At 40.2% G+C, this 26,218-nt stretch overlaps 1 protein-coding gene across 6 annotated transcripts in view; it reads left to right on the forward strand.

Moving 5' to 3' along the window:
- Positions 1-26,218, forward strand: part of NTRK2 (neurotrophic receptor tyrosine kinase 2) — a 411,119-nt gene that overhangs the window by 266,861 nt on the left and 118,040 nt on the right. For all 6 annotated transcript variants that reach the window (XM_082469619.1, XM_082469620.1, XM_082469622.1 and 3 more), the window contains one exon: positions 18,011-18,141. In XM_082469619.1, the coding sequence (XP_082325745.1) occupies positions 18,011-18,141 (131 nt within the window). The remainder of the gene's footprint in view (positions 1-18,010; positions 18,142-26,218) is intronic.

Consider the following 26,218-nt stretch of genomic DNA (forward strand, 5'->3'; position numbering starts at 1 on the left):
AATTCCTAACCAAACTTCCCATCTGAAATCAGAAATACTGACATAAGAGCCCAGGAAACCCTTGTTAGCTATCCAGTCTTTCTTTCTTCAATATAAATAGAATTCAAGATCCACTCTACATGTGAGGACAATAAGCACCTGAAAGAGAAGATCCAAAGAGAAAAACTGACCTTGGAGGGAAAAGAAATTTTTTAGGAGTGTAAGAAAATTTAAAAGAAAAAAGTGTTCTCTGATTTGAGATTTTATGCACATAAATCAAAATTAAGTAGCTAGGAAAAAGGAATTATAAGATAAGGAACTCATAAAAATTAAATATATGGTGGTGGAAGTAAAAGTTTCAATCACAGGTCTGAAAGATAGGCAAGAAAGTTTTCCAAAATAAAGAGCAAAAAGGCAGAGATAGTGCTGGAGAAAAAGAGAAATAGATAACCAATTCATGAGAGAGAATTCATACAATTCAATTGTATCATGAGAGGTGACATATGTTTAATATGTCATATGTATTACCTTAATAATATGTATTAAGATTTCCAGATAATGATGAGAACTGAGAAAAATGGCAGGGAGAAAATTATCAAAGAAAAAAACAAAGATGATTTCTCAGTGTTGAAGAAGCACCATGGACCTCAAATTGAGAGGTCCACGAGTGCCAGCAGGAGAAATGAAAAATCTGTCTGCCTGAATTTGATGCTGTAACAGTCTTGATGCTTAAGAGAGAGAAGTCTTTTGATCTTGATGCTATAAACATCCTCCTTCAAGTGGCTCAGAAGTTCTCTGCATGACATTAGGCATGAAAAGTGAATGCAGTCCTGGCACCCACTTAGCCTTGTAGTATACAGTATTAAGCTGGTCATATTAACATAAATTCTGTTTATTGCTGTTCAATTTTTAGAAGCATAAGACACTTAATTGTATCATATTGGGAATGGAATGTATATAACAATAATATTGACACAGTTGTAGTAAAGGTCAAGCTCAAAGAATATACCCCAATATATGAGTGGGGTAGAGGGAAGATAGGGGTGCTAATATGCTCATCATATACAGAAGACTGTCAGGATACTGGCAGAAATAGAGGTATAGTATAATAGATAATCAATAGAAGAACTAAAAACTAATACAGCACCCAGTTATTGGGTGGAGGTGGGAGACGGTGCAAGCAAAATCTTCCTCTTATATAGTGGAGAATCAATGTGTCTTAAATTGGGAACACAGGAACAAGAGGTATACCATATTAATTAGAGTTATGGAGCTCAACCCTTGAAAACCAAAATCTAAATTGTATTGTATTGGTTGCCCAGGAGAGTAGGACCAAGGGCAGGGAGGAGTATGGAAGGGTACAACTTCTTTCTATCTTAAGGTTCTTGGTTTGTTACCATGTGCATGTATTGCTTTCCTTTATGTTTTTTTGAACATTAAAAGATATGTATTTTCTAACATTCAGAGTTTCTGTTTGTAAAGATACAACCTAATGTTAAGCCACATGAAATAGCTGATATTTGTCTCATTTGGGCCTGCACAAATGGAAATTTCATTTGGTTCAACCTAAATAGGTTTCAGATTTTGGACTTTAATGCAGGTATGTCTTAACATGAAAGTCCAGTACATGATCAAGTCAGTGACATCTTGACAATTTGAAAATGTCATAATTCATTACATTCAACAATGCCCTTCTTTTCCAACCAACATTGTAAGCCCTGCTCAACTTACAAGGGAAAATTCAAATGGCACGCCCTCCAACCCCAAACCCTGTATTCAAAGAATTTTTTTCTTCTGAACACCCTCAACCCTGTATTTCTAACATCTGTCATGGTGTGTTTTACATTCTGCTTTTTACAACTGTTATTTGTGTACTTTGTGTCTCATCTCCCTATTAGACTACAGTTCCTTTAGGGGAAAGATTTGTGTTCTATTGTGAGAGACTGCTTGGTTTTGAAGCCAGTTCTAGCTTGCCTTGGCCACTTTCCAGCTGTGTGGCTTTGGGCAAATTACTTAACATCTCCAAGACTTACTTATTCCATTGCCCAAATGGAGTCAGTGATGTCTCTTCTTAGGTGCAGAAGGATGTCTGAATAAAAGATTGTATGCACAATGCTTGACATGATACCTCGTACGCAGCAGATGTGCAATGAATGAACACTGGCTTCCTGTTGCCCTTATTCACCCTTGAACCTTCCACAGCATCAGACACAATTCTTTACACATAGGTGCTTAAATGGCGAAATGAAAAGGAAAAAACAGGTATGTTGGATTGAAAGATGCTGAAAGTATTGCAAAATACTTTAAGGAAAACAAACATTAGTCCTACCTTTGAAAATATGAGTTCTCAAATAATCATATGGAAGAGGAAATAGCATAGTACTCTGCTTGACATATCAATTGGACAGAAAGCCATCCAGAGATGGAAAACCCTTGGGATGCACCCAAAAATCTTGTCTGTGATCCTGTCTCTTTCATTCACCACATATCATTGGTTGTGAGCTCTACTGAGCATTGCCTTTCTGTGGAATTGGGGCAGAGTCTACAGCCATGTGAGGCAGCCTGGGAAGCTGGCACAGAACTCCGGACCTCATGAAGTGCCCACTGGCTCCCCACTGCTTCTTAGGCTAAGCACTTGCCCCGTTCTCTTGTGTTCAGAGCTTTCTTCATAAAGACTCTAACTTGCTTTTCTAGAATTGGCTCAATGACTTCACAGAGCCTTTCCTGAATGGCCCCACTTACAGAGCACTTGGCTGGCCCCTCTCATTACCATTTATCGCATTCTGATCCCATTTTCATTATATCTGCATTTCTCTTACCCTCACTAGAGTGTGTGCACAGAAAAGAGACTCAATATATTTATTCTTGGGTAAACTATTCACAATTAAGACACAGGCTAGGAAAGCCCCTGAATGCACACTGGTGTGTGTGTGCGCATGTGTGTGCATGTGTGTGCGTGTGTGTGTGTTATGTGAATTATCTCCACCAAAGACAAAACATTGGAGCATTCATTCAGATGTACGTTGGTTAAGGGCAGCTGACTTGAAGAAGTCAATTAGGAAAACATAGTGGCTACCAGTTGAAATTATTGAAGGAAGGAAGGTTTCTGTTTGGAGGGCATGGGAATGAAGGATCCCAAATGATAAAAGAGACATCAGCATAGAACTCTCAAATGGAGGTTGATGCACACAGCTTGGGAGGGGGGAAGCAGGACGTTAAAGGGGTGTTTTCCATCCCCGGGCTCAGGGACACAGGGTCGGAGAGGTAGACAGATAAGCCTGTCTGGCCCACCTGCCAGGATCTTGTACAATCACTCTGCATAATTATTCTTGAAAATACAAACATTGCTGGGGCTGACTGACAAGTATTGTTCCAGCAGGGAGGGCTGTCAGGGCAAATCAATCCAATTCTACCACATGCCAGTGTGTAGAACAGATATAATTTTGGCTGTTAGGGGCTGTCAAAGCGAAGGATGTGCCGTATGTGTATTTTGAAGTGTGGTGTTCCCTTCAGTCTAACAGCTTGAAAGATTTCTGGGGCTTTCCCCCTCCCTGGCTGTTTTCTACAAGAAGTTTTGGGAATTTTAACTTCAAATAACTCAAGTCTTTTATCTAATGTGATGTTCAGGTTAGATTAAGCCCAATCCCGCCTTTCCCTCCATAGCTGTTCTGTTCTCATTCAACATAGGGTATTAAAATTTGGTTTAAGAGGAAAAGGTCCTTTGCTGCTGTTGGATGTTGTATGGGGCATCCAAGTAAGTACCTGGTGCCCTTCCAGCAATGCAAAGTCACCTTGCAAGAGTCTTATCTTGTCCATCACTGGACCCAATGCAAGGTTTAATCCAAAGGTTCCTACTGGGCCCCTTGGGAGTCCCTGGAAGTCCATGTCTTCTTTCAGTGGCCCAGTGCTGTGTCCTCTGCCCCCAGAAGTCTGCCTTCGGCTCTCCTCACGCTCGTCCCTGGCCCTTTCTCCTGCCTCTCTCATTTGTCCATTTCGGTCTTGCTCTATTGCTCCTTGTTCTCTGTCTTTCCCTGAAAACATCAGGATTAGTCCTTGGTGACATCCTCTGTTCCCTTCAGGGTCACGGACTTGACCTCAGCTTCCCTGGAGTCTGTCACCTTGAGCTGTGTGCATTCGATGGGCAAGGGGCTGGAGAGGAAAGATGGATGAATGACTGCTGGAGCTCGCTCTTGGCTCAGCACAGGCCTCTGTGAGAGCAAGGTCTAAGTTATATCAGAACTGGCTTCTCTGCCTCCAGTTTGATCACTGCCAGAATAATCTAATTTGTCCCCGTCACTTTTCTTCCATGCTCAAAAGTCTTCTACATAAGACTTACATACAGAACAAAGCTACGGGCTCACCTATTATGGAACTGTGTGTGTGCTAGAGCAGATCTGAAATGCTGTTTAGTTCAAAGTCCTTCATTTAAAGATGATGAAATGAAGGCAAAGAGCAGTGAAGCATTTGTCTGAGTCCAACTTACTAGTGGACGAGATTGTTTAAACTACTTAGTGAGGTGTTCAGGGCCCTCTATGGTCCAACCTTGTCCTCCTTTTACTGTGTATTGCCTGCTTTTTCTCTGTAGGAAAAAAACAATATAAAACACAGTTTCTTTTTTTAAAATTTTTATTGAAGTATAGTTGATTTACAATGTTGTGTTAGTTTCAGGTGTACAGCAAAGTGATTCAGTTATATACATATATATTCTTTTTCAGATTCTTTTCCATTATAGGTTATTACAAGATATTGAAAATGGTTCCCTGTGCTGTACAGGAGCTCCTTGTTGTTTATCTATTTTATATATAGTAATGTGTATATGTTAATCCCAAACTCCTAATTTATCCCTCTCCCCACCCCCCTATTCTCCTTTAGTAACCGTAAGTTTGTTTTCTGTGACTGTGAGTCTGTTTCTGTTTTGTAAATAAGTTCATTTGTATCATATTCTTTTGGATTCCACATATATGTGATATCATATGATATTTGTCTTTCTCTGTCTGACTAACTACACTTGGTATGATAATCTGGACTTTTCCTCTTCTTCATCCTTGCTTTTTCTCTTCCCCCACTTTAAATGCCCTCCTTCCCACCATTCTCATCTCTTGTTCAACCACTCATCTATTTTTTCATGTTTATGTTATTATTTATTCATAAAATACTATTGATTGCCTGATATGTTCTAGACCCAGTAGCAGGTGTGGGAAATTACATCTATTCTTTAACCCCATCCCCAAAGCATTCTTTTTTTTTTTTAATTTTTGCATTTGATTTTATTTACTTTTTTAAACAGCAGGTTCTTATTAGTTATCCATTTTATATATATTAGTGTATATATGTCAATCCCAATCTCCCAATTCATCACACCCCCCGCCACCTTCCCCCCTTGATGTCCATACGTTTGTTCTCTATATCTGTGTCTCGATTTCTGCCTTGCAAACCAGTTCATCTGTACCATTTTTCTAGGTTTCACATGTATGCATTAATACACGATATTTGTTTTTCTCTTTCTGACTTACTTCACTCTGTATGACAGTCTCTAGATCCATCCACGTCTCAACAAATGACCTAATTGTGTACCTTTTATGGCTGAGTAATATTCCACTGTATATATGTACCACATCTTCTTTATCCATTCATCTGTCGATGGGCATTTAGGTTGCTTCCATGACCTGGCTATTGTAAATAGTGCTGCAATGAACATTGGGGTGCGTGTATCTTTTTGAATTATGGTTTTCTCTGGGTATATGCCTAGTAGTGGGATTGCTGGGTCATATGATAGTTCTGTTTTTAGTTTTTTAAGGAACCTCCATACTGTTCTCCATAGTGGCTGTATCAATTTACATTCCCACCAACAGTGCAACAGGGTTCCCTTTTCTCCACACCCTCTCCAGCATTTGTTGTTTGTAGATTTTCTGATAATACCCATTTTAACTGGTGTGAGGTGATACCTCATTGTAGTTTTGATTTGCATTTCTCTAATAATTAGTGATGTTGAGCAGCTTTTCATGTGCTTCTTGGCCATCCATATGTCTTCTTTGGGGAAATGTCTATTTAGGCCTTCTGCCCATTTTTGGATTGGGTTGTTTGTTTTTTTAATATTGAGCTGCATGAGCTGTTTATATATTTTGGAGATTAATCCTTTGTCTGCTGATTCATTTGCAAATACATTCTCCCATTATGAGGGTTGTCTTTTTGTCTTGTTTGTGGTTTCCTTTGCTGTGCAAAAGCTTTTAAGTTTCATTAGGTCCCATTTGTTTATTTTTGTTTTTATTTCCATTACTCTACGAGGTGGATCAAAAAAGATCTTGCTGTGATTTATGTCAAAGAGTGTTCTTCCTATATTTTCCTCTAAGAGTTTTATAGTGTCCAGTCTTACATTTAGGTCTCTAATCCATTTTGAATTTATTTTTGTGTATGGTGTTAAGGAGTGTTCTAATTTCATTCCTTTACATGTAGCTGTCCAGTTTTCCCAGCACCACTTATTGAAGAGACTGTCTTTTCTCCATTGTATATCCTTGCCTCCTTTGTCATCGATTAGTTGACTATAGGTGTGTGGGTTTATCTCTGGGCTTTCTATCCTGTTCCATTGATCTATATTTCTGTTTTTGTGCCAGTACCATATTGTCTTGATTACTGTAACTTTGTAGTATAGTCTGAAGTCAGGGAGTCTGATTCCTCCAGCTCCATTTTCTTCCCTCAAGACTGCTTTGGCTCTTCGGGGTCTTTTGTGTCGCCATACAAATTTTAAGATTTTTTGTTCTAGTTCTGTAAAAAATGCCAGTGGTAATTTGATAGGGATTGCTTTGAATCTGTAGATTGCTTTGGGTAGTAGAGTCATTTTCACAATATTGATTCTTTCAATCCAAGAAAATGGTATATCTCTCCATCTGTTTGCACCATCTTTAATTTCTTTCATCAGCGTCTTATAGTTTTCTGCATACAAGTCTTTTGTCTCCCTAGGTAGGTTTATTCCTAGGTATTTTATTCTTTTTGTTTCAAGGGTAAATGGGAGTGTTTCCTTAATTTCTCTTTCAGCTTTTCATCATTAGTGTATAGGAATGCAAGAGATTTCTGTGCATTAATTTTGTATCCTGCTACTTTACCAAATTCATTGATTAGCTCTAGTGGTTTTCTGGTGGCATCTTTAAGATTCTCTATGTATAGTATCATGTCATCTGCAAACAGTGACAGCTTTACTTCTATTTTTCCAATTTGAATTCCTTTTATTTCTTTTTCTGCTCTGATTGCTGTGGCTAGGACTTCCAAAACTATGTTGAATGATAGTGGCAAGAGTGGACATCCTTGTTTTGTTCCTCATGGAAGAAATGCTTTCAGTTTTTCACCATTGAGAATGATGTTTGCTGTGGCTTTTTCGTATATGGCCTTTATTATGTTGAGGTTAGTTCCCTCTATGCCCACTTTCTGGAGACTTTTTATCATAAATGGGTGTTGAATTTTGTCAAAAGCTTTTCCTGCATCTATTGAGATGCCCATATGGTTTTTATTCTTCAATTTGTTAATATGGTGTATCACATTGATTGATATGCGTATATTGAAGAATCCTTGCATCCCTGGGATAAATCCCACTTGATCATGGTGTATGATCCTTTTAATATGTTGTTGGATTCTGATTGCTAGTATTTTGTTGAGGATTTTTGCATCTATATTCATCAGTGATATTGGTCTGTAATTTTCTTTTTTTTGTAGTATCTTTGTCTGGTTTTTGTATCAGGGTGATGGTGACCTCATAGAATGAGTTTAGGAGTGTTCCTTCCTCTGCAATTTCTTGGAAGAGTTTGAGAAGGATAGGTGTTGGCCCTTCTCTAAATGTTTGATAGAATTCCCTTGAAGCCATCTGGTCCTGGACTTTTGTTTGTTGGAGGATTTTTTAATCACTGTTTCAGTTTCATTACTTGTGGTTGGTCTGTTCATATTTTCTATTTCCTCCTGGTTCAGTCTTGGAAGGTTATACCTTTCTAAGAATTTGTCCATTTCTTCCAGGTTGTCCATTTTATTGGCATAGAGTTGCCTGTAGTAGTCTCTTAGGATGCTTTGTATTTCTGCGGTGTCTCTTGTAACTTCTACTTTTTCATTTCTAATTTTATTCATTTGAGTCCTTTCCCTCTTTTTCTTGATGAGTCTGGCTAAAGTTTTATCAATTTTGTTTATCTTCTCAAAGAACCATCTTTTAGTTTTATTGATCTTTGCTATTGTTTTCTTTGTTTCTTTTTCATTCATTTCTGCTGTGATCTTTATGATTGCTTTCCTTCTAGTAACTTTGGGTTTTGCTTGTTCTTCTTTCTGTAGTTCCTTTGGGTGTAAGTTTAGGTTGTTTATTCGAGATTTTTCTTGTTTCTTGAGGTAGGCTTGTATTGCTATAAACTTCCCGCTTAGAACTGCTTTTGATGCATCCCATAGGTTTTGGATCGTCGTGTTTTCATTGTCATTTGTCTCTAGGTAATTTTTGATTTCCTCTTTGATTTCTCCAGTGATCTCTTGGTTATTTAGTAATGTATTGTTTAGCCTCCATGTGTTTGTGTTTTTTACGTTTTTTCCCCTGTAATTTATTTCTAATCTCATAGCATTGTGGTCAGAAAAGATGCTTGATATGATCTCAATTTTCTTAAATTACTGAGGCTTGATTTGTGACCCAAGATGTGATCTATCCTAGAGAATGTTCCATGTGCACTTGAGAAGAAAGCTAATCTGCTGTTTTTGGATGGAATGTCCTATAAACATCAATTAAATCTATCCAGTCTATTGTGTCATTTAAAGCTTGTGTTTCCTTATTAATTTTCTGTTTGGATGATCTTTCCTTTGATGTAAGTGAGGTGTTAAAGTCCCCCACTATTATTTTGTTACTGTTGATTTCCTCTTTTATAGCTGTTAGCAGTTGCCTTATGTATTGAGTTGTTCCTATGTTGGGTGCATATATATTTATAATTTTTATATCTTCTTCTTGGATTGATCCCTTGATCATTATGTAGTGTCTCTCCTTGTCTCCTGTAACATTCTTTATTTTAAGTTCTATTTTATCTGATATGGGTATTGTTACTCCAGCTTTTGTTTGATTTCCATTTGCATGGGATATCTTTCTCCATCCCCTCACCCTCAGTCTGTATGTGTCCCTAGGTCTGAAATGGGTCTCTTGTAGACAGCATATATATGGGTCTTGTTTTTGCATCCATTCAGTGAGCCTGTGTCTTTTCGTTGGAGCATTTAATCCACTCATATTTAAGGTAATTATTGATATATATGTTCCTATTACCATTTTCTTAATTGTTATGGTTTTGTTTTTGTAGGTCCTTTTCTTCCCTTGTGTTTCCCACTTAGAGAATTTCCTTTACCATTTGTTGTAGAGCTGGTTTGGTGGTGCTGAATTCTCTTAGCTTTTGCTTGTCTGTAAAGCTTTTGATTTCTCCATCAAATCTAAATGACATCCTTGCCGGGTAGAGTAATCTTGGTTGTAGGTTCTTCCCTTTCATCACTTTAAGTATATCATGCCACTCCCTTCTGGCTTGTAGAGTTTCTGCGGAGAAATCAGCTGTTAACCTTATGGGAGTTCCCTTGTACGTTATTTGTTGTTTTTCCCTTGCTGCTCTCAATAATTTTTCTTTGTCTTTAATTTTTGTCAATTTGATTACTATGTGTCTTGGCATGTTTCTCCTTGGGTTTATCCTGCCTCGGACTCTCTGCGCTTCCTGGACTTGGGTGGCTATTTCCTTTCCCACGTTAGGGAATTTTTTGACTATAATCTCTTCAAATATTTTCTTGGGTCCTTTCTCTCTCTTCTCCTTCTGGGACACCTATAACGCAAATGTTGTTGCATTTAATGTTGTCCCAGTGGTCTCTTAGGCTGTCTTCATTTCTTTTCATTCTTTTTTCTCTATTCTGTTCCGTGGCAGTGAATTCCACTATTCTGTCTTTCAGGTCACTTATCCGTTCTTCTGCCTCAGTTATTCTGCTATTGATTCCTTCTAGTGTATTTTTCATTTGAGTTATTGTGTTGTTCATCTCTGTTTGTTTGTTCTTTAATTCTTCTAGGTGTTTATTCTTTAATTCTTCTAGGTTTTTGTTAAACATTTCTTGCATCTTCTCAATCTTTGCCTCCATTCTTTTTCTGAGGTCCTGGATCATCTTCATTATCATTATTCTGAATTCTTTTTCTGGAAGGTTGCCTATCTCCACTCATTTTGTTGTTTTTCTGGTGTTTTATCTTGGTCCTTCATCTGGTACATATCCCTCTACCTTTTCATCTTGTCTATCTTTCTGTGAATGTGGTTTTTGTTCCACAGGCTACAAGTTTGTAGTTCTTCTTGCTTCTGCTGTCTGCCCTCTGGTGGATGAGGCTATCTAAGAGGCTTGTGCAAGTTTCCTGATGGGAGGGACTAGTGGTAGGTAGAGCTGGCTGTTGCTCTGGCAGAGCTCAGTAAAACTTTAATCTGTTTGTCTGCTGATGGGTGGGACTGGGTTTCCTCCCTGTTGGTTGTTTGGCCTGAGGCAACCAACACTGGAGCCTACCTGGCTCTTTGGTGGGGCTAATGGTGGACTCTGGGAGGGCTCAGGCCAAGGAGTTCTTCCCAGAACTTCTGCTGCCAGTGTCCTTGTCCTCACAGTGAGACACAGCCACCCCACAACTCTGCAGGAGACCCTCCAGCACTAGCAGGTAGGTCTGGTTCAGTCTCCTATGGGGTCACTGCTTCTTCCCCTGGGTCCCAATGCACACACTACTTTGTGTGTGCCCTCCAAGAGTGGAGTCTCTGTTTCCCCCAGTCCTGTTGAAGTCCTGCAATCAAATCCTGCTATCCTTCGAAGTCTGATTCTCTAGGAATTCCTCCTCCCATTGCCGGACCCCCAGTTTGGGAAGCCTGACGTGGGGCTCAGAACCTTCACTCCAGTGGGTGGACTTCTGTGGTATAAGTGTTCTCCAGTTTTTGATCACCCACCCAGCAGTTATGAGATTTGATTTCATTGTGGTTGTGCCCCTCCTACTGTCTCATTGTGGTTTCTCCTTTGTCTGTGGATGTGGGGTATCCTTTTTGGTGAGTTCCAGTGTCTTCCTGTCCATGATTGTACAGCAGTTAGTTGTGACTCCAGTGTTCTCACAAGAGAGAGTGCCCAAAGCATTCTTGAGTAAGCCCATAAACATTGATTTTTATGCCATTACAATGATAAGCACTGTGCATATTTGACTGAGGGTGGCTTTTGCATCATACGTTTATTTCTCATTGAGCTCTGCCATGAGAAATATTCTTAGGAAACTCACTATTTACTTTACAGACATTGTTAAGGACATTTATCTCCTGTGTAAAATCCATTCCATAAATTCCTTTCAAAACTAAATGCTGTGAAGAATCTTACTTACCATAAGACATTTCTGTGTCCTTACTTATGGGTAGTCAAAATTTTATAAATTATTGCATTTCGTCCTGGCTTCTGCTGCCAGGAAACTCAGAATCAATTTATGACTTAATTTTAATAAGCATGAGGAACCTTAGAATCTGCATGTTTGCATTTCTACTTAACATCTTGTTTAAGCCTTCTTTTCCATTTTCTCTGACTTCAGTTCTTGTTTAAGTTTTTGCTTTCTCTTGCATGGTCACATAAAGTACCTGAATCTTTTGTGAATGAAACAGAGGTACAAGTAAAAGTTATGATAGGTATAAGCATGTGTTTTTCTGTCCTTTTATGTTGTGAGTTCCTTGAGAACAGGGATTATTTTGTGCATCCTTTTTACTAGGCCACAGAAAAATGCCGAGGCTACAGTAGGTGTTTAATAAAGTTTTGTTGAACTACGTTGATAAAAGTAGACCCATGACTCCCTAGGTGGGCAAAGTCAAGCTCACTTTCTCTTACACTTTGTCTGTTGTAAGAAGGCCAAGGGAAGGTGGAGTGTTGTAGTGGAAAGAATTTAAGCTCTGCCTATTACCAATTGTACAAACTTGGGTGACTGATTTAGCTAATATGATCCTCTTCTTTTTACTTTAATCTGAAAATGGAAATAAGGATACCCTACTGGATAGCTATGAAGATTGATATTGCTTGTAAACCTCTCAGCACATTTTCAGGCCCATAATAGCAATCAGCACATGTTAGGGCTCCTCTCTTCCCTCCATACTTCCTCATTTCATTGGAAATTGCACTTGGAAAAGGATAAGTGGATTGCTCACAAGGGAGTCAATTCATTGAGGTGTCATATGTAAAATAAATGTGACTATTGACCTCATTCAGAGGGATATAAAAATTAATCGATGGTAATGCACATTGAGATTTTTTGTTGAAAAGTGCTTAAGAATGGCTCAGTATTATTACGTTTTATTTCATCATTAATATTATTTATGAATATTTGGCTTTGTCTTGTCCTGGTGTGGTTTATATCTCTGGTCTTAATTGCATTTATTTTCAATTTAGTCCCAATTTATATCTTAATAAAAATATAGATGAAATCAAAAAACATAGTTCCTGTCTTTCATACAAATTTACTTTTACAAGGTGGATGATTTAACCTGTTTCAATATGCTCCCTATGAAATAGACATTAAGATATTTAGTAAATAATTTTTGTTAATTGCATTTAAAATCAAGCTCAAGCATTTTTCATAGTTTTGACATCCCGCTTTTTGCACACATATTTTATGTTTATTGGCCATTTTCTAATGAAATTCTTCATTATGAGATACTTGATCCATTTCAGATGATAAACGTCAATGTTTCAAGTATTTCTAGTTGAAGAGATAATTAACTAAATGAAATACCTTTTATCACTTTACTGTCAGGGAATGTTCACTGCCTGCAGTCTCAAATAGGGGTTTCTGTTACAAGGTCGTTCTTCTGAGAGTCAGGGGATCTGAGTTCTAGCTTGGTCTCCTTCTAGCTGTGTGGTTCTGGGGAAGTTACTTCACCTCTCTGAGACTCACTGGCTGACTGTCAGACATGAGGGAGTCAGCCTCAATGATATTTCGCTTCTGTTCCCATCATAACATCTGGTCCTTTGCGTTGGAACTATTGAGGCAGGCCCTACATTTAGGTCTATAGGGCAACAGAAAGATTGCTCCTAATACAGAACATTATCTTCTGGGGTATATTACTTTTTACCATCCTACTCACAACTTTAAAATATCTTTCCTTTAACTGAAGGTCACTTAGTACTTGACATATATTGAGACTCAATAAATGTCTCAAATGTCCAGGTGCTGAGCAGGATGCGTCCAGGAGGCCAAGGATCTCTATGAAACCCCATTACTGACGAAATGGGAGGATATATTTCCGATTTCAACCTTAAGTGGGTAGCGTTGTATTTATTTATTTGTTTTGTTAGTTTTAGATTTAGTAATAATGAATATAGACATGGGTTGATACTATAGCCTGTGTGTAAATATAGAATATTTACTTCTGGGAGATATTGATACCAGGAATTTGATTTAAACCATCTGAAACTGCAAGCATCTCCATAAACTACTGAAGCCACTTTGTGACAAAATGCATTTTTCAGTGGCTGTAATGTGATACTAATACAAAACCAGAAATCTACTCAGTTCTGGTACTTAGGAAGAAAATAACCAAGGGCACCAAATTTCCACTCTGGAAAATTCCATCAGTGATAAAGACATCCAGACAGTTTTTAGCCCCTCATCACGATTATTATTGCTGGTCATCAATTTCTCCCCAATTCCACAGAGTAGATTTATTTGCACAATAATCTAATCACACCCTTTGTTTTGACTATATGAACGTACACAGATCAGTCTGCAGACCACATGAGTTTGTTGGTATAGCTCCTACACCACCTACGCCTCTTCAAGATACTCCTTTTTTTTTTTTTTTTGGCAAGGTGAATTTCAGAGACACTTTTTTTACAAAACTTTTTTTAAAAAAATCAATTATTGTTTTGAGTTTTCCTCCGAAACTAAGGAGCCATTTATGGTAGAGTGAGTCTGGGCTTTCATTTATTTTTTTATTAGTTATTCATGTTGGGTTTGAGGTCTTTTTACTGGAGTCTCCAAAGTTAAAAGCAGAGAATTGACTGACCTCAGAGAAAAGAAGCGTGTAAAAATTTTAACATGCTTACCTGATAGCTTATTTATCATGGAATCTTTAGACTCACTTCACTGAAGATATTTTGTATAAAATGAACCCAAGATTCCCAGGACCCTTTAAGGCAGTGTTATTCAAAGTGCTTGTCCACAGTGAGACTGTCTAGAATGGGAACCAGTGCATTGCTTCCTTCATTAGGAAAGTCTTGGGACTTCCCTAGTGGTCCAGTGGTTAGGACTCCACACTTCCACACTTCCACTGCAGTGGGGCACAGGTTTGATCCCTGGTCAAGGAACTAAGATCCTGCAGGCCACATGGTGAGCCCCCCACAACCCCCCCCAAAAAATAATAAAATAAAATTTAAAAAAAGGAAGTCTTGCTCCCAGAAAAAGTCAGCTAAATGCCATGCAAACAGCCAAACCAAACTTCCCAATGCCTCGCCTCTCAGCCGCACTATTGAAAGACACAAGACAAATGGCAGCCAAGTGTTTGTATAGCTTGGGCAAGCTACTTCAGCCCTCTGTGCCTCAGGCCCTGAGAATGATGGCATCGGGAGGATAGCAAGGGAAAGCTTGAGCCAGGAGCTCAGTGGGTGAGAGGAGTAGCCAAGATATCAGAGTGAGGGGGCAGACATGGTCAGGCTGATGGCTCCCTAAGATAGATGCTTTCAGCTGGCTGGGGCTCTAGCAGGAGTGGGGTGGGTAATGGTCAGACATCAGGCACACAAGCCTTGAAGTACCTGGGAGTGAGGAGTGGGGATGGCTTTCATTCGAGAGGGCTGCAGGGGGGAGGCATGTTTCCACAGACATAGCTAAGGTTTTATTTGAGTGGAAGATGAGGTAGAGGGAAGTTTAAGGAGAGATTGAGGATACAGGGAGCTTGTGGATGACAGGGGAGTGATCCCAGAGGGACCGATGGAAGGGGTTGTGAGGGAGGTGAAGGCGTTAGCATTGGCTCAACCTTGGGCACTTATGAGAAATTTGGGGGTTTGAGGCTGGATAAAGAGGGAGGCCCTGAGAGGGTACTGGGGACTTCCCTTGATTGAGGGAAGCAGGCAATGAGGCATGTTGGGATAAGTCCCGATGCTCTCCTGGAAGAGAATGGGAAGAAATTCTTAGCTCAAGGATGTAATAGCTTCAGACTAGTTGTTCTCCCTACTCCTGACATCTTGGAGAATTGGGCTGCTTTATTGCCTACATACTCAGTAAGGTTATTGTCAGTTAACTGAAATAATATAACTAAACAGTATTTACGTATTGTTTTTATTATCATTTGGCACATTTTTCAACAAATGTTTGGATAGCACCTGCTGTGAGACCCTGGCAGGAATGCAAATACAAACACAAAATTGTTACCTGTGCCCTTTGGTGGCTTCCAGTCTTAGAAAAGAGAAATTCATTCTATTTAGAGGGAGTACATTGGCAAAAGGCCAGCATTCTTGTAATCTATTACGTCTCAAACATAGCAAAACAAATTAATGCAAAATAGCCCATTTCTTAAAGAAAAGATACATTTACTGCCTTCAAGGTCAACATGGGAAAACTGGTCTCATCAATTTTAGCTTTGAAGATGATCAAATTGTGGCTTTATCCATAGCTTTATGAACTTATTTGCCACCAACTTTTTTTTACTGCTTGGAAAGAAAGAAAGAAAGAAAGAAAGAAAGAAAGAAAGAAAGAAAGAAAGAAAGAGAGAGAGAGAGAAAGAAAGAAAGGAGGGAGAGAGGAAGGAAAGAAAGAAGGAAGGAAGGGAGGGAGGAAAAGTATAAATCAAATGCAAAAAAAAAAAAAAGAGTTAAATACTTGCCTTGATCTGGTTGGAGTGTAAAGTAAATCAAGTGGCAATTTAATTCCCAATGAACATGTGACAACCATGGAGTTAAATATTAGATTTAAATAGGGCAGCTAATTCTCTGCAAGAATTACATTCATCTCTTCATATGGGCACTCTTCCTAATGAACACATTTCTCCCCTCTTAAATTCAGGCATTGCTACTGGAGCATGAGAAATTAATATACATTCTTAGATTCATTAATAATGTTGCTCCTAAAAGACCTTTTGATTTTTATCACCCTGAGTTCCCAGAGGCCTATGGAAGCAGCCATAGCTCCAAACCACATGAATTATAAGGGGAAAAATCCTATTAAAGCATAACCTTAATCACCAGTTGCATTTTATATCCAGCTGTATCTAAAAAGAAACTGTATAACATATCCATCAACATAGAATGGATAAATAAATGGTGTTACAGTCCTTCCACAGAATATTCTAAAGTAGTAAAAGCAAAAGAATTACTATTACACACGCAATGTAATTCAATCTCATGGACATTGTTGAGTGACAGACGTAAGACACGGAAGGATGCTTGTAGTATGATTCCATTTATATAAGTTCAAAACTGGCATAGCCCAACAATCTCTGGTTTGGGATATGTCATTGGTAGCAAACCAATAAGGCAAATGATTAACACAAAATACAGGATAGTGGTTACCCCTGGGAGGTGAGTGGGAAGTGGGTACAATCAAGAAAGAACACTAGTGCTTTAAAAGTACTAGTGATATTCTGTTTCTTACAATGGAATGAGGGGGTTCATGGGTATTCACTTTATTATTATTAAAACTACAGAGATATGCTTTGTATTTCCTTTTGAACTTTTGAACTTTTGAGAGTTTGAACTGGCCTTTGAAGAGTGAACTAAGCAGAGAGGAAGCTGGAAGACGATTTTTACTTTTTAGCCTATTATATATTTCTATTTCTCTTGTTATGCTTATGCTTAACACAATTTACAATTGGAAAGGAACTTTGTGGTGTCGAAGAAAAATCACAGACTCTGGATTCAGAGAGACCTGTGTTCAAATGCCAACTCCTCCATTCCCATGTTATGCATCATTGAAATTCTTGCAGACTTAGTTTCTCCAAGTGTAAAATGTAGAAAAGGATGCTTCCCAGTGTGGTGAGAGTCAAATGAGAGAATATTGTCGGCTGCACATTCCAAGCTCTAGAGGGAGTCAGAGTCCTTTTAAACTCTGCCGTTCAGGGATGAGTTGTCCATTGACCTGGTGGAAACCCTGGTCTAAGGGATCCAACACTTGATGTGCTGGGTGAAGAGGCCCAAGCTCACACTGCAGCTCTGTCCTCTGCACAGTCTGTTTTAAGGCTTCTCCACTGGCTCTGTCCTGAGAATCACTCACTCCCCTCCCACCTTGCACTACTGGGCTCTAAAGGACTCTGGACCACCTCCTGCCTCTTTCTCCAGTAAGGCACATGGATGAGTGACATGGGCCAGCTCTGCTCTGGACGAGAGGGAGGAATATTCTCCCTTCCCCAGATGCTTCTATTCTTGTCTCCTCTTAGCTTTGGAGAGCCAAGACTAGGACACAATCTTAGAAAAGAGCTAAGGAAGCCAGTCTTTTCTAGACATTTCTGGTCTAAACAAAAGGCGTCACTAAGGCTCAACCATGGAGCCTACCTCAGCAGGAGGCGAAAAGTGAGGTGAGGACACAGCCTTAATCAGCAATGCACAGATCTTGCATTTTCCCTTTGTATCCTCTGAGCCTCTCTCCCTCAGGAGTCTGAGGGGGCTTAACAAAGACTTAAGGCTTCCTGGCTAGCTCTCTGCCTTTCCCACTAGACACATAACTGACAAATACATGCAAAACATCTGGCTTGTGAGAGGCCTGCCATTAATATCCATTCCCTTCTCATTTCTCCCCTTTCCTAGTCTGTAAAGCTCATTAATGACATTCTGCAGCCAACGGCTAGGTGGTTCCTTTAGTTCTATCAGAAACAATAATTCCACTCCGGAGAGCAAGCCAACGCCGCCACCTTCCAACCCTTTGGGGTGGACCTTACGGATGGACCCTGAGCTTCCCATCTGGTTACCCATTGCGGAGGAGAGAACCGGGGGCCTGCAAGCTCAGGATGCAGCCACTGACTCCCCATCCTCTGCCTGCAGCTCCACATGCCTCTATTCCAATGTCCATTCTGTCTTTGTTTTACAGTTGTTCAGCACATCAAGCGACATAACATTGTTCTGAAAAGGGAGCTAGGCGAAGGAGCCTTTGGAAAAGTTTTCCTAGCTGAATGCTATAACCTCTGTCCTGAGCAGGACAAGATCTTGGTGGCAGTGAAGGTAAGCGAACACTCCAGAACGTCTCATTATCCGTGGTCACACTCAGGTGTGGAGGTGATGCTTTATTTTATGTTATTGTAGTGGCCAATTCAGGAGCAAATTACATCTGCTATGGTGGATGTGTTCCAATTCCTTTAAAGGAATGGACAGTGGGAAGGGTATTTGGGGCACATCCAAGTGTCAGAGGTTCTGCTCAGGGACAACCTTCCAGTCTACAGGCTGTGAATAGCTCTGAGCTACTCTTCCCAGTCAATGTTAACTAAATTCTGGATAGAGGTCAATGGGGTCAAACAGAATCCAACCGGCCAAGTCTTGGAGACTCCGCTGTCTCCTCAGGTTGCTCAGTGCTTGTCCAAGCTCAGCGGGAGGTTGTCTCCTGTTTGAAGGTTCTGGAAGGGAGACTGTGGCCTTCACTTCCCCTCTCAGCCTCAGTTCTGCTGAGAACTTCTGTTATACTTACTTTGTCCCTCCCAAATGTCTCCAAGGCCCTAGGCATGATTCCATTTGGGATGGGTGACATCTCTGGTAGATCCCACCGCCCTAGGAGACACAAGATTTTACTGAAATACAGAAGTCTGAAAGTCCTTCATCATAGCCATTTCTTCATAAACTCAAAAAAGGAGACCTGTTCTCCAATAAGATAAACATTATTGAAAGGGCTAAAATTTCCACTGAGCTCTCTAAATCACAAGAATCAACATAAATAGCACAAAAGACTTCAGCATGTCTTTTACACATGCATTGTCAAAATTACGAAAAAACAACTCACCAAGGTATAATATATGTAAAACACTTAAAAAAGGCATATGTTTATAAAATGAATTAAATACCAAATGAATACGGACATGGCTAATGTAATAAAATGTAACTTCTTGGCCTAACATGATTGAGTTTGGGTTTTTATTTGTTTGTTTGGCCAAACACAGAATATTTGTACAAATGGCATTTATTTACTCATTATAACCAGGACAACTTTTTAAAAATGAGACATGTATTCCATTACTGTTGTACTTAGCCATAAAATACTTCAATATATGTGTAATGGGTAACAGAGGAGAGAAACAAAATGATTCTTGAACTTCCCCAACCTGCAGACTAAACACAGTTTCTGTTAAAGTTCATCTGGATGAAACGCTGTGTATTTGCTTTCCTTGTTATCAAAAGTAACTAAGCCGAGTGGCACGGATACTCTTAGACTCTCAGCAAAGGCTCCTAAAAAGCTCCACTTTGGGGTGAATAAAGGACAGACCTTTCTAGGGATGAGCAATGTAATATCCATCAAATAAACATCATCTTTAAGATAGGTAGATGGAGGAGGGGAGTGAGACAGAGTAGAGAAGAGGGGAAGGGAGATGCTAGAGAGATGCGAGGTTAAGTGGGGTGAGTGGTGTAAAGTGAGAATCCTGAGGGGACGCTGAGGATGTTTAATTCCTGCTGCTGCAATTCCTTCCTCTTTCCTTTCATTTACTCAAAAAGTTTGTTATTTTTTAAAGCACAAAATGTTCAGAACATTTGGCAGTGTTATATCTGCAGTCTTTGCTTTCTTCTGCTGCTATCTTTTTTCCCCCCTTTGGAAAAATGGGACTGAAAGGTGCCTCTGTTTTTGTAGATTCATAGCCTGATGCAAGGTTAGAGCTGGAAGACACTTAGGGAACATATAAGCCTAGTCTAGCATGTGTCATAGGCAGGGAGATTGAAGGCCCTGGGGCCATGTTTCCCACTGATATTTGGAGGCCATCCAGGGAGCTAAGTCAGGCCTTCAGAAATTCACTTCATGGGGTCACAAGGTGAAATCTTTGAATGTGAGAAAATCCTGGGAGATTAGGGAAACCTAGAGGACAGTGTAGGAATAGCTGAAAGACCTCAGACTGATAAAGAGATAGACTCACAGAATTTCTCAGTGGGTATTGCCTTTCATTTCCGTATCACTCCTAATTCCGCTCCTGGTCCGGTGTACTTCTTGCAGTGTCCTTAAGGAGACTAACTCCATGACGCCCTCAACTCAGATGCTACATTTCCTTCCAAACTAGTGCTAAAACAGGATTTCAGGGCTTGGGCTCATAATGATGAAGGATCAGCCAGCGTCAGCAATGTGTAGCCAGTTGTTCTGCCCACAGCATGCTCCCCATCACTACTGCCAGTGAGGCTTCTTTCTGGTTTAAATCTCAGTCATAGCCCTAATCCCACCCCCGACTCCGACCCAGGCCCTAGTCCCCATAAACCTCCTGGCTTTGCCAAATAAATGTTTATAAATTAACGACCCACGATGAGCGTTTGCTCTTTAATCAACACTGCTGAAAAACAAAACAAAAACAAAACCAAGCAAATTTGTCCCTTTATCTCAAGTAGAGAGAACAAAATATCTACAGCTTAAAAATTCATTTCAACTTCAAGGTCGCACAGCTAAGAAATCTCATCTCAATGACCTTGAATGTGAACTTTTGTTGAAATCAGAGGCTTTGCTTACATTGGCCAGAATGATTTCAAGCTTCAGAGAGGAGGCCCATTTTAACTTTCTGGGATCCAGAGGCTACAGCCATGCAAGAAACAAGTCCGATCTTTCACGGGCTCCGGGATGAATTGGGTCAGAAAAACACATGAACCTTTCATAGAGCTGCCTCTCGCCAGCCTGATCTGCTCATTTTTAGGCGTGTGGGCCAATTGAAAGTGTATTCAAAGACTATCTAATAAGCCTGAGAGGAAAATGTCTATGGTTCCATGCTGACCACAATAAAGGGATTTTTTTTAAAGGACTGAGACAAACTGAACGTGGCCTCCAGGGCCTGCATAGCCCTTCACCTCTGAGGAATGGCTGCCAGGGCTACTCCTCCTCCATTGGAGGCACCCAGGGATGTTTGACGGTCTTCCTGCCTGTTGCCTAGCAACCCCTGCAGCATTGATTATGCATGCTAAGAAATAGCAGCTATTGTCCTTTTTCCTTCTCTAGAAGGAATTGACTGGTTTGAAATCCAAGGTTTTGCATTCAGACTGACAGACATCAGGTTCCTGTAAATTCTGGCATCACTTGCCCCAAATGACTTAAGGTTTGAGGGATCCACAGAAGCCAGTTTAATGTGGGAGCGATCCTAAGGCATGCGCAAGTCCCTCAAGGGCGCATGGGAGGCTGAACAGGCCTCTCCCATTAGAGTATCTTCTTGTTTGGATCCAGCCGGATTGCCCTTTTCTTGATTTTTGGGATGACCTTTGTTTTTTAGTGAAATGGATTTGTCCCTTTCCACTGAATGACAACTGAAGAACCCACAGGGAGAATGAGAAGCAGAGAAACCCGGTTTTGATCAAAATGAGTTCCTTTACTTTTAAGTAACTCAATTGCCAAGGAAACACTGCATCACCATTTCCCTGCATTAGCTGTGGATGTGTTAACTAATTTTGGCTCCATCCAACCTGCATTTCAATAGCTACAATTCCTACAACCTTTCCTTGTGCTGTGAATGTGCGCTAATTTTCATTTTTTAAATATAGCCACAAGTGGGCTTTGTAGGATTCATGGCCTCTCTTCCCCCTCTCCACTAACTCAGGTGTACTTCTAGAAACAGAAAATGCTGAACACAAGAGAGGCCTTAGGAATCATATCTATAATCTATAATCCAAGCCCCATGTTTTATAAATGGCAAATCCAAGACCCAGAGAATTTGAGTGCCTTCCTCAAGGTGTAAGTTAAAGCGAGTCAGAGATTCTGCACAGGAAGACTTGGCGAGATGGAGATGCAAAATGGTGACATCTGAGTTCAGCAGGCACTTTCTTTAGCATCTAATGAAGGCTTTTTGTTTTTCATGTTTCTGAATATTCGCTTGTCAACAACAGAGGAAATGATGCAAGCGTTTTGGCAGAGTTGACTGATACACCCTGTGGCATGTTACCGTGAGCCAGCCCAAAGTAGTATCCAACACACTGTGGCTATGCCCGTGCCTGGAGGGCCCCAGCGCAGCCTCGGGGCCACACAGCTCCCACTCACCCATCAGCTCTCAGCTAGAGTTGCTCCTTCAAGGAGACTTCCCCTTGCTGCTCCCCTGTCTAGGTCAGAACTCCCAGTTCCGTGTATTAAGGCATCTGTACTTGTTCTTTACAGCATATGTCAAGGTTGTTAATTATATGTGTATTCGTGGGTATATTTAATCAATGACATGAGTATCTATCTTCTCCATTAGAGTGACATATTCTTGAGGGTAGGAACCATGCCTTTTAGCACATTGCCTAATATGTAGTAGCAGGCAATAAATGCTTGTTGAATGGACGGATGGATGGGCTATTGAAGTAATAGCCTTTTGAAAATGTAAATAATTGGCAGTTAGCATTTCTAGGTAAGAAATAATTTCATGAGATATATATATATATATGATATAATCTAATGAGAAATCATTTTAGAAATGATTGAATCACTGTGCAGATATATAGAGCTATTATTGAAATTCTTTAGCTTAACTCATACATTTTGCCAACGAGGTCCAGAGAAGATAAATGACCTATCCAAACTTACATAGCTTGAATGAGATCACTTAATGTCAGACCTAGGGCTAAAACTCCGACCTCCTCACCAGCCCCATGCCCACTGAGCACCACGTTTTCACTTACTGAATTCTACACGTGCCCTAATAAACCAAACTGAGGAAATTCAACATAATACCACTTATCAAGTAATACAAAGGAGTGTGTAGTTGTGCTTATTTGTGTATAATGATGAGAGAGATTTTCATGTTTTCCTGGGTAGAAATGTAATTCAAGGGAATAGGTGGAAATAAGGAAAATGATTCCGGATGAGTGCTTTGGCCTCAGGAGGATACAAGCAAAATACCTTAATCGGCTTTGATAATAAGAGCAATATAATATTCATTGAAAACCCAACTCAAGCTGGTTTAAGCAGAAAAGGGAATGTATTTGCCCAAGCTACTGGAAGACCTTGCTGCTGGTGCTCTAGCTTCAGGCACTGAAAGATCCAGGGCATCAGCAATTCTTTCTCTCTCTCTCTCTCTTCATCTCCTGGCTCTGCTTTCTTCTCTGCTGACTGTATTCTCTGGCAGGTTCTCCCCACACTATGCTAAAGACTCAGCAGCAGTGGCTCTGGGCTCAGATGTGGCCATCCTAGCAACCCAAAAGAGAGCTCTTCTTTCCCAACAATTATGCAAAAGTCGAAGGGCCAACTCGTATTGGCTTGTCTTGAGTTGTTTCACCAGGTCCTCCAGCCAAGGGAATAGAATGTTCTGATTATCTAGGCCTGGGTCACATGCATATCCTTGCAAATGGAAGATGAGGTCAGCTCTACCCACACCCATGGACCAAATGTAAGGAGGCATGGGTTCTCTGAAAGAATATTAGAGATGCTAAACAAAAAGACAGGGGAAAGAGATCTGACAGGAAAAACTGAAAGATGAATGACTCAAATAGGACCTGCAGGACCACTGGGCCTCACTGTGAATGAAGCAGCTGGGATCCAGAAGCTCGCCAGGATCTGAGCTGGCCCTTAGGACGGTCCCTTTGTTATCTTCGCAGGAGGCACTAGGGCTCTCCTCCAGGCTTCCCTGCTGGTGTGGCGCAGCTATCTCTCCCCTCCGCTGTTCCCTAGCACTGGCCTGCTGCCTACTGCCCACTGCTGCTCCCACGGTCTCTATTACTCACCTTCAGGTTCCTTAAGAAGGAAATGCCATGCATCCAGTTACTCCAGTCAGTGTTCCTGCCAGGCACCTGCCTGCGGTCCAAGCATCCAAGGTGGTCATGTGACACAGGCGAGGCCACTTATGGGCCAGAAGCAACTAGAGCCAGTTGTCTCAGAATATGTGTAAGGGCAGTAGGAGAACTCGAAAAAGACAGCTTATCCTTCAGTCTGGAACAGGGAAGCAATTTGTAAATGAGAAAGAGCGTCAAGAATTCATCGATTCAAGTGCTTTCCCCAGGCAAGTTCATTTTTAAGACAGATGGCTATTTTCTTTCTCCTCTCCTTCCTTCCCTCTGTCCTTCCTTCCTCCCTTCCTCCCTTCCTCCCTTCCTCCCTCCCTTCCTTCCTTCCTTCCTTCCCCCCTCCCTCCCTCACTCCCTTCCTTCCTTTCCTTCCTTCTTTTTATTTTCTACTGATAGTTGTCACATCAGTCCTCACATCTTGATTAACTGTGAAGTCTCTCAACCATTCCTTCCTCCTCCCGTGCCCCCCTCCATTTCTCCATTTAAATTGGTGTGTGAAATCCCTGTTCCCACAAAATAGAAATTGATGTTGACAAGGTTAGCGTATTTAAGAGAACATTTGTCAGTGTTGCCCTAAAAAAATTGTTTGTATTCCTTAACAGAATATAATGTTGCAGAAAATACTATCAATTCCATCTTTACAAGTTTCTGGGAACAGAAATGGTAGAACTTTGAACAGTGGCTTGTTAAAAGGCTTAATCATCTTTATGGTCCGGGCACTGCTTAATAGATTTCTATGTCCTTTTGTGGAAGTGCATTCTTCCCTGAAGCGTGTGTGAGTGCATGTGCTTGTGTGTGTGTGTGTACGTGCACACCCACATGTGCTGTAGGATGGACAGTAACATTTTCCGTGTCAGAATCCCTCTTGTACTTGTCACGGTGGGCCCCCATTATTAAGTTTCTCCATCAATGTCCCTTTCCCACTAACTTCAACTTTTAACCTTTGATGGGAGATCTGTTTTTTGTCTTGTTAATTTGTCCTGTTAACCCTTTTTTTCTGGCTTTTCTCCAATTTATCCATATCTTTTCAGAAATGCTGAAAACAAGCAGTGCATCTCACTCTAATGAGGTCTCATCTGATACCAAAATAGCTGGAGTATTCATTTCACTCCTCTGTATCTCTAGAACATGTGCATTGTGATAGATGGGCTGCTTTTTAATTAACATGACAGCAGAACTCGTAATCGAGTCATGGTCTACTGTGATCTACCAGCTCCTTTCTATCTAGTGGAATTGTCTCAGTCAATTGTATGCTAGCATATTTAAAGCCTGTAAATATCTTGCAGTTGTGCATGTCGGAGGCCAACTTCTGATTCACTCTTTTGAGTCAATATTTCTCTAATGTGACAGTTGCTATGAATTAGTTTCCCATCTTTCAAAGATTTAGCATTTGTAATATGCAACTTGATGTAATATACATGCACAAACCATCAATTTTATCCCCCAAATTATTGCAAGTATTTTAAAGTATACGAATTAGAAATTAGCCTCATGTTTCCCATTGGATGGTTGGCTTGTTAGATTTGGAACCATGAGAGCACCATTGTGAAAATAAACATAGCAGCAGTCAACATCCTGGCTATGAATCTTGTATTTGACTCTGGCACTTGGTATATAATTAAAGTCCTTGCAAAGTCCAGTTACATATGATAGACTGGCCTTTGCAGTCAATCATATGTAACTGCAAAGTTACACAGTGTTGGTTTCTAGTACAGCGAGCACTATCTGAGTGTGTGTGTGATCATTACTGTTTTTATACAGTCATCTAATTAGCTTTTACATTTGTAGGAATGTTGGGGAGACAGCTACTACATTCTTCCTAGTTTCTAAGATTTTATTTCTATCAAGCTCTTTCTATCTCTGAATTTATTACAATATACTCCTCAAAAGTTCACTTTTGTAAGCATTGGTTAGAAGCTTCCTCTACTTTTCTTTAGAGAGGACCCTGTAAGTTAGAAGAATCACATAGCCTCGTGACTATGGCTTACCCTAAATACTTGAATAATCATTGCCTGTAAGGACCTTATAAGGAGGGTGTCTGCCTTAACTCTATTTCAGTTTAGCATTGTTTTCCAACATTCCCAAGAAGTAGGTTGACCCATTAATAGCTTACTAAGGTGACTTTTATAGAACAGGTCTGTCCAATAGAAGTATAACGTGGACCACAAAAGCAAGCCATATTTCTGTTTTAAAATTTCCTAGTCTACACGTTAAAAAGTAAAAAGAAACAGATGAAACTCATTGTATTGATTCAACCTATCTAAAATATCATCATTTCAATATACTGTTAATCTAAAAATATTAATGAGGTATTTCATGCATACCAAGTTTCCAGAATCTGAAATCTGTATTTTACACACATCTCAATTTGGACCGTATTTCA

Source organism: Balaenoptera physalus, assembly GCF_965194825.1.
Source record: "Balaenoptera physalus genome assembly, chromosome: 7".
Classification (NCBI taxonomy): Eukaryota; Metazoa; Chordata; class Mammalia; order Artiodactyla; family Balaenopteridae; genus Balaenoptera; species Balaenoptera physalus.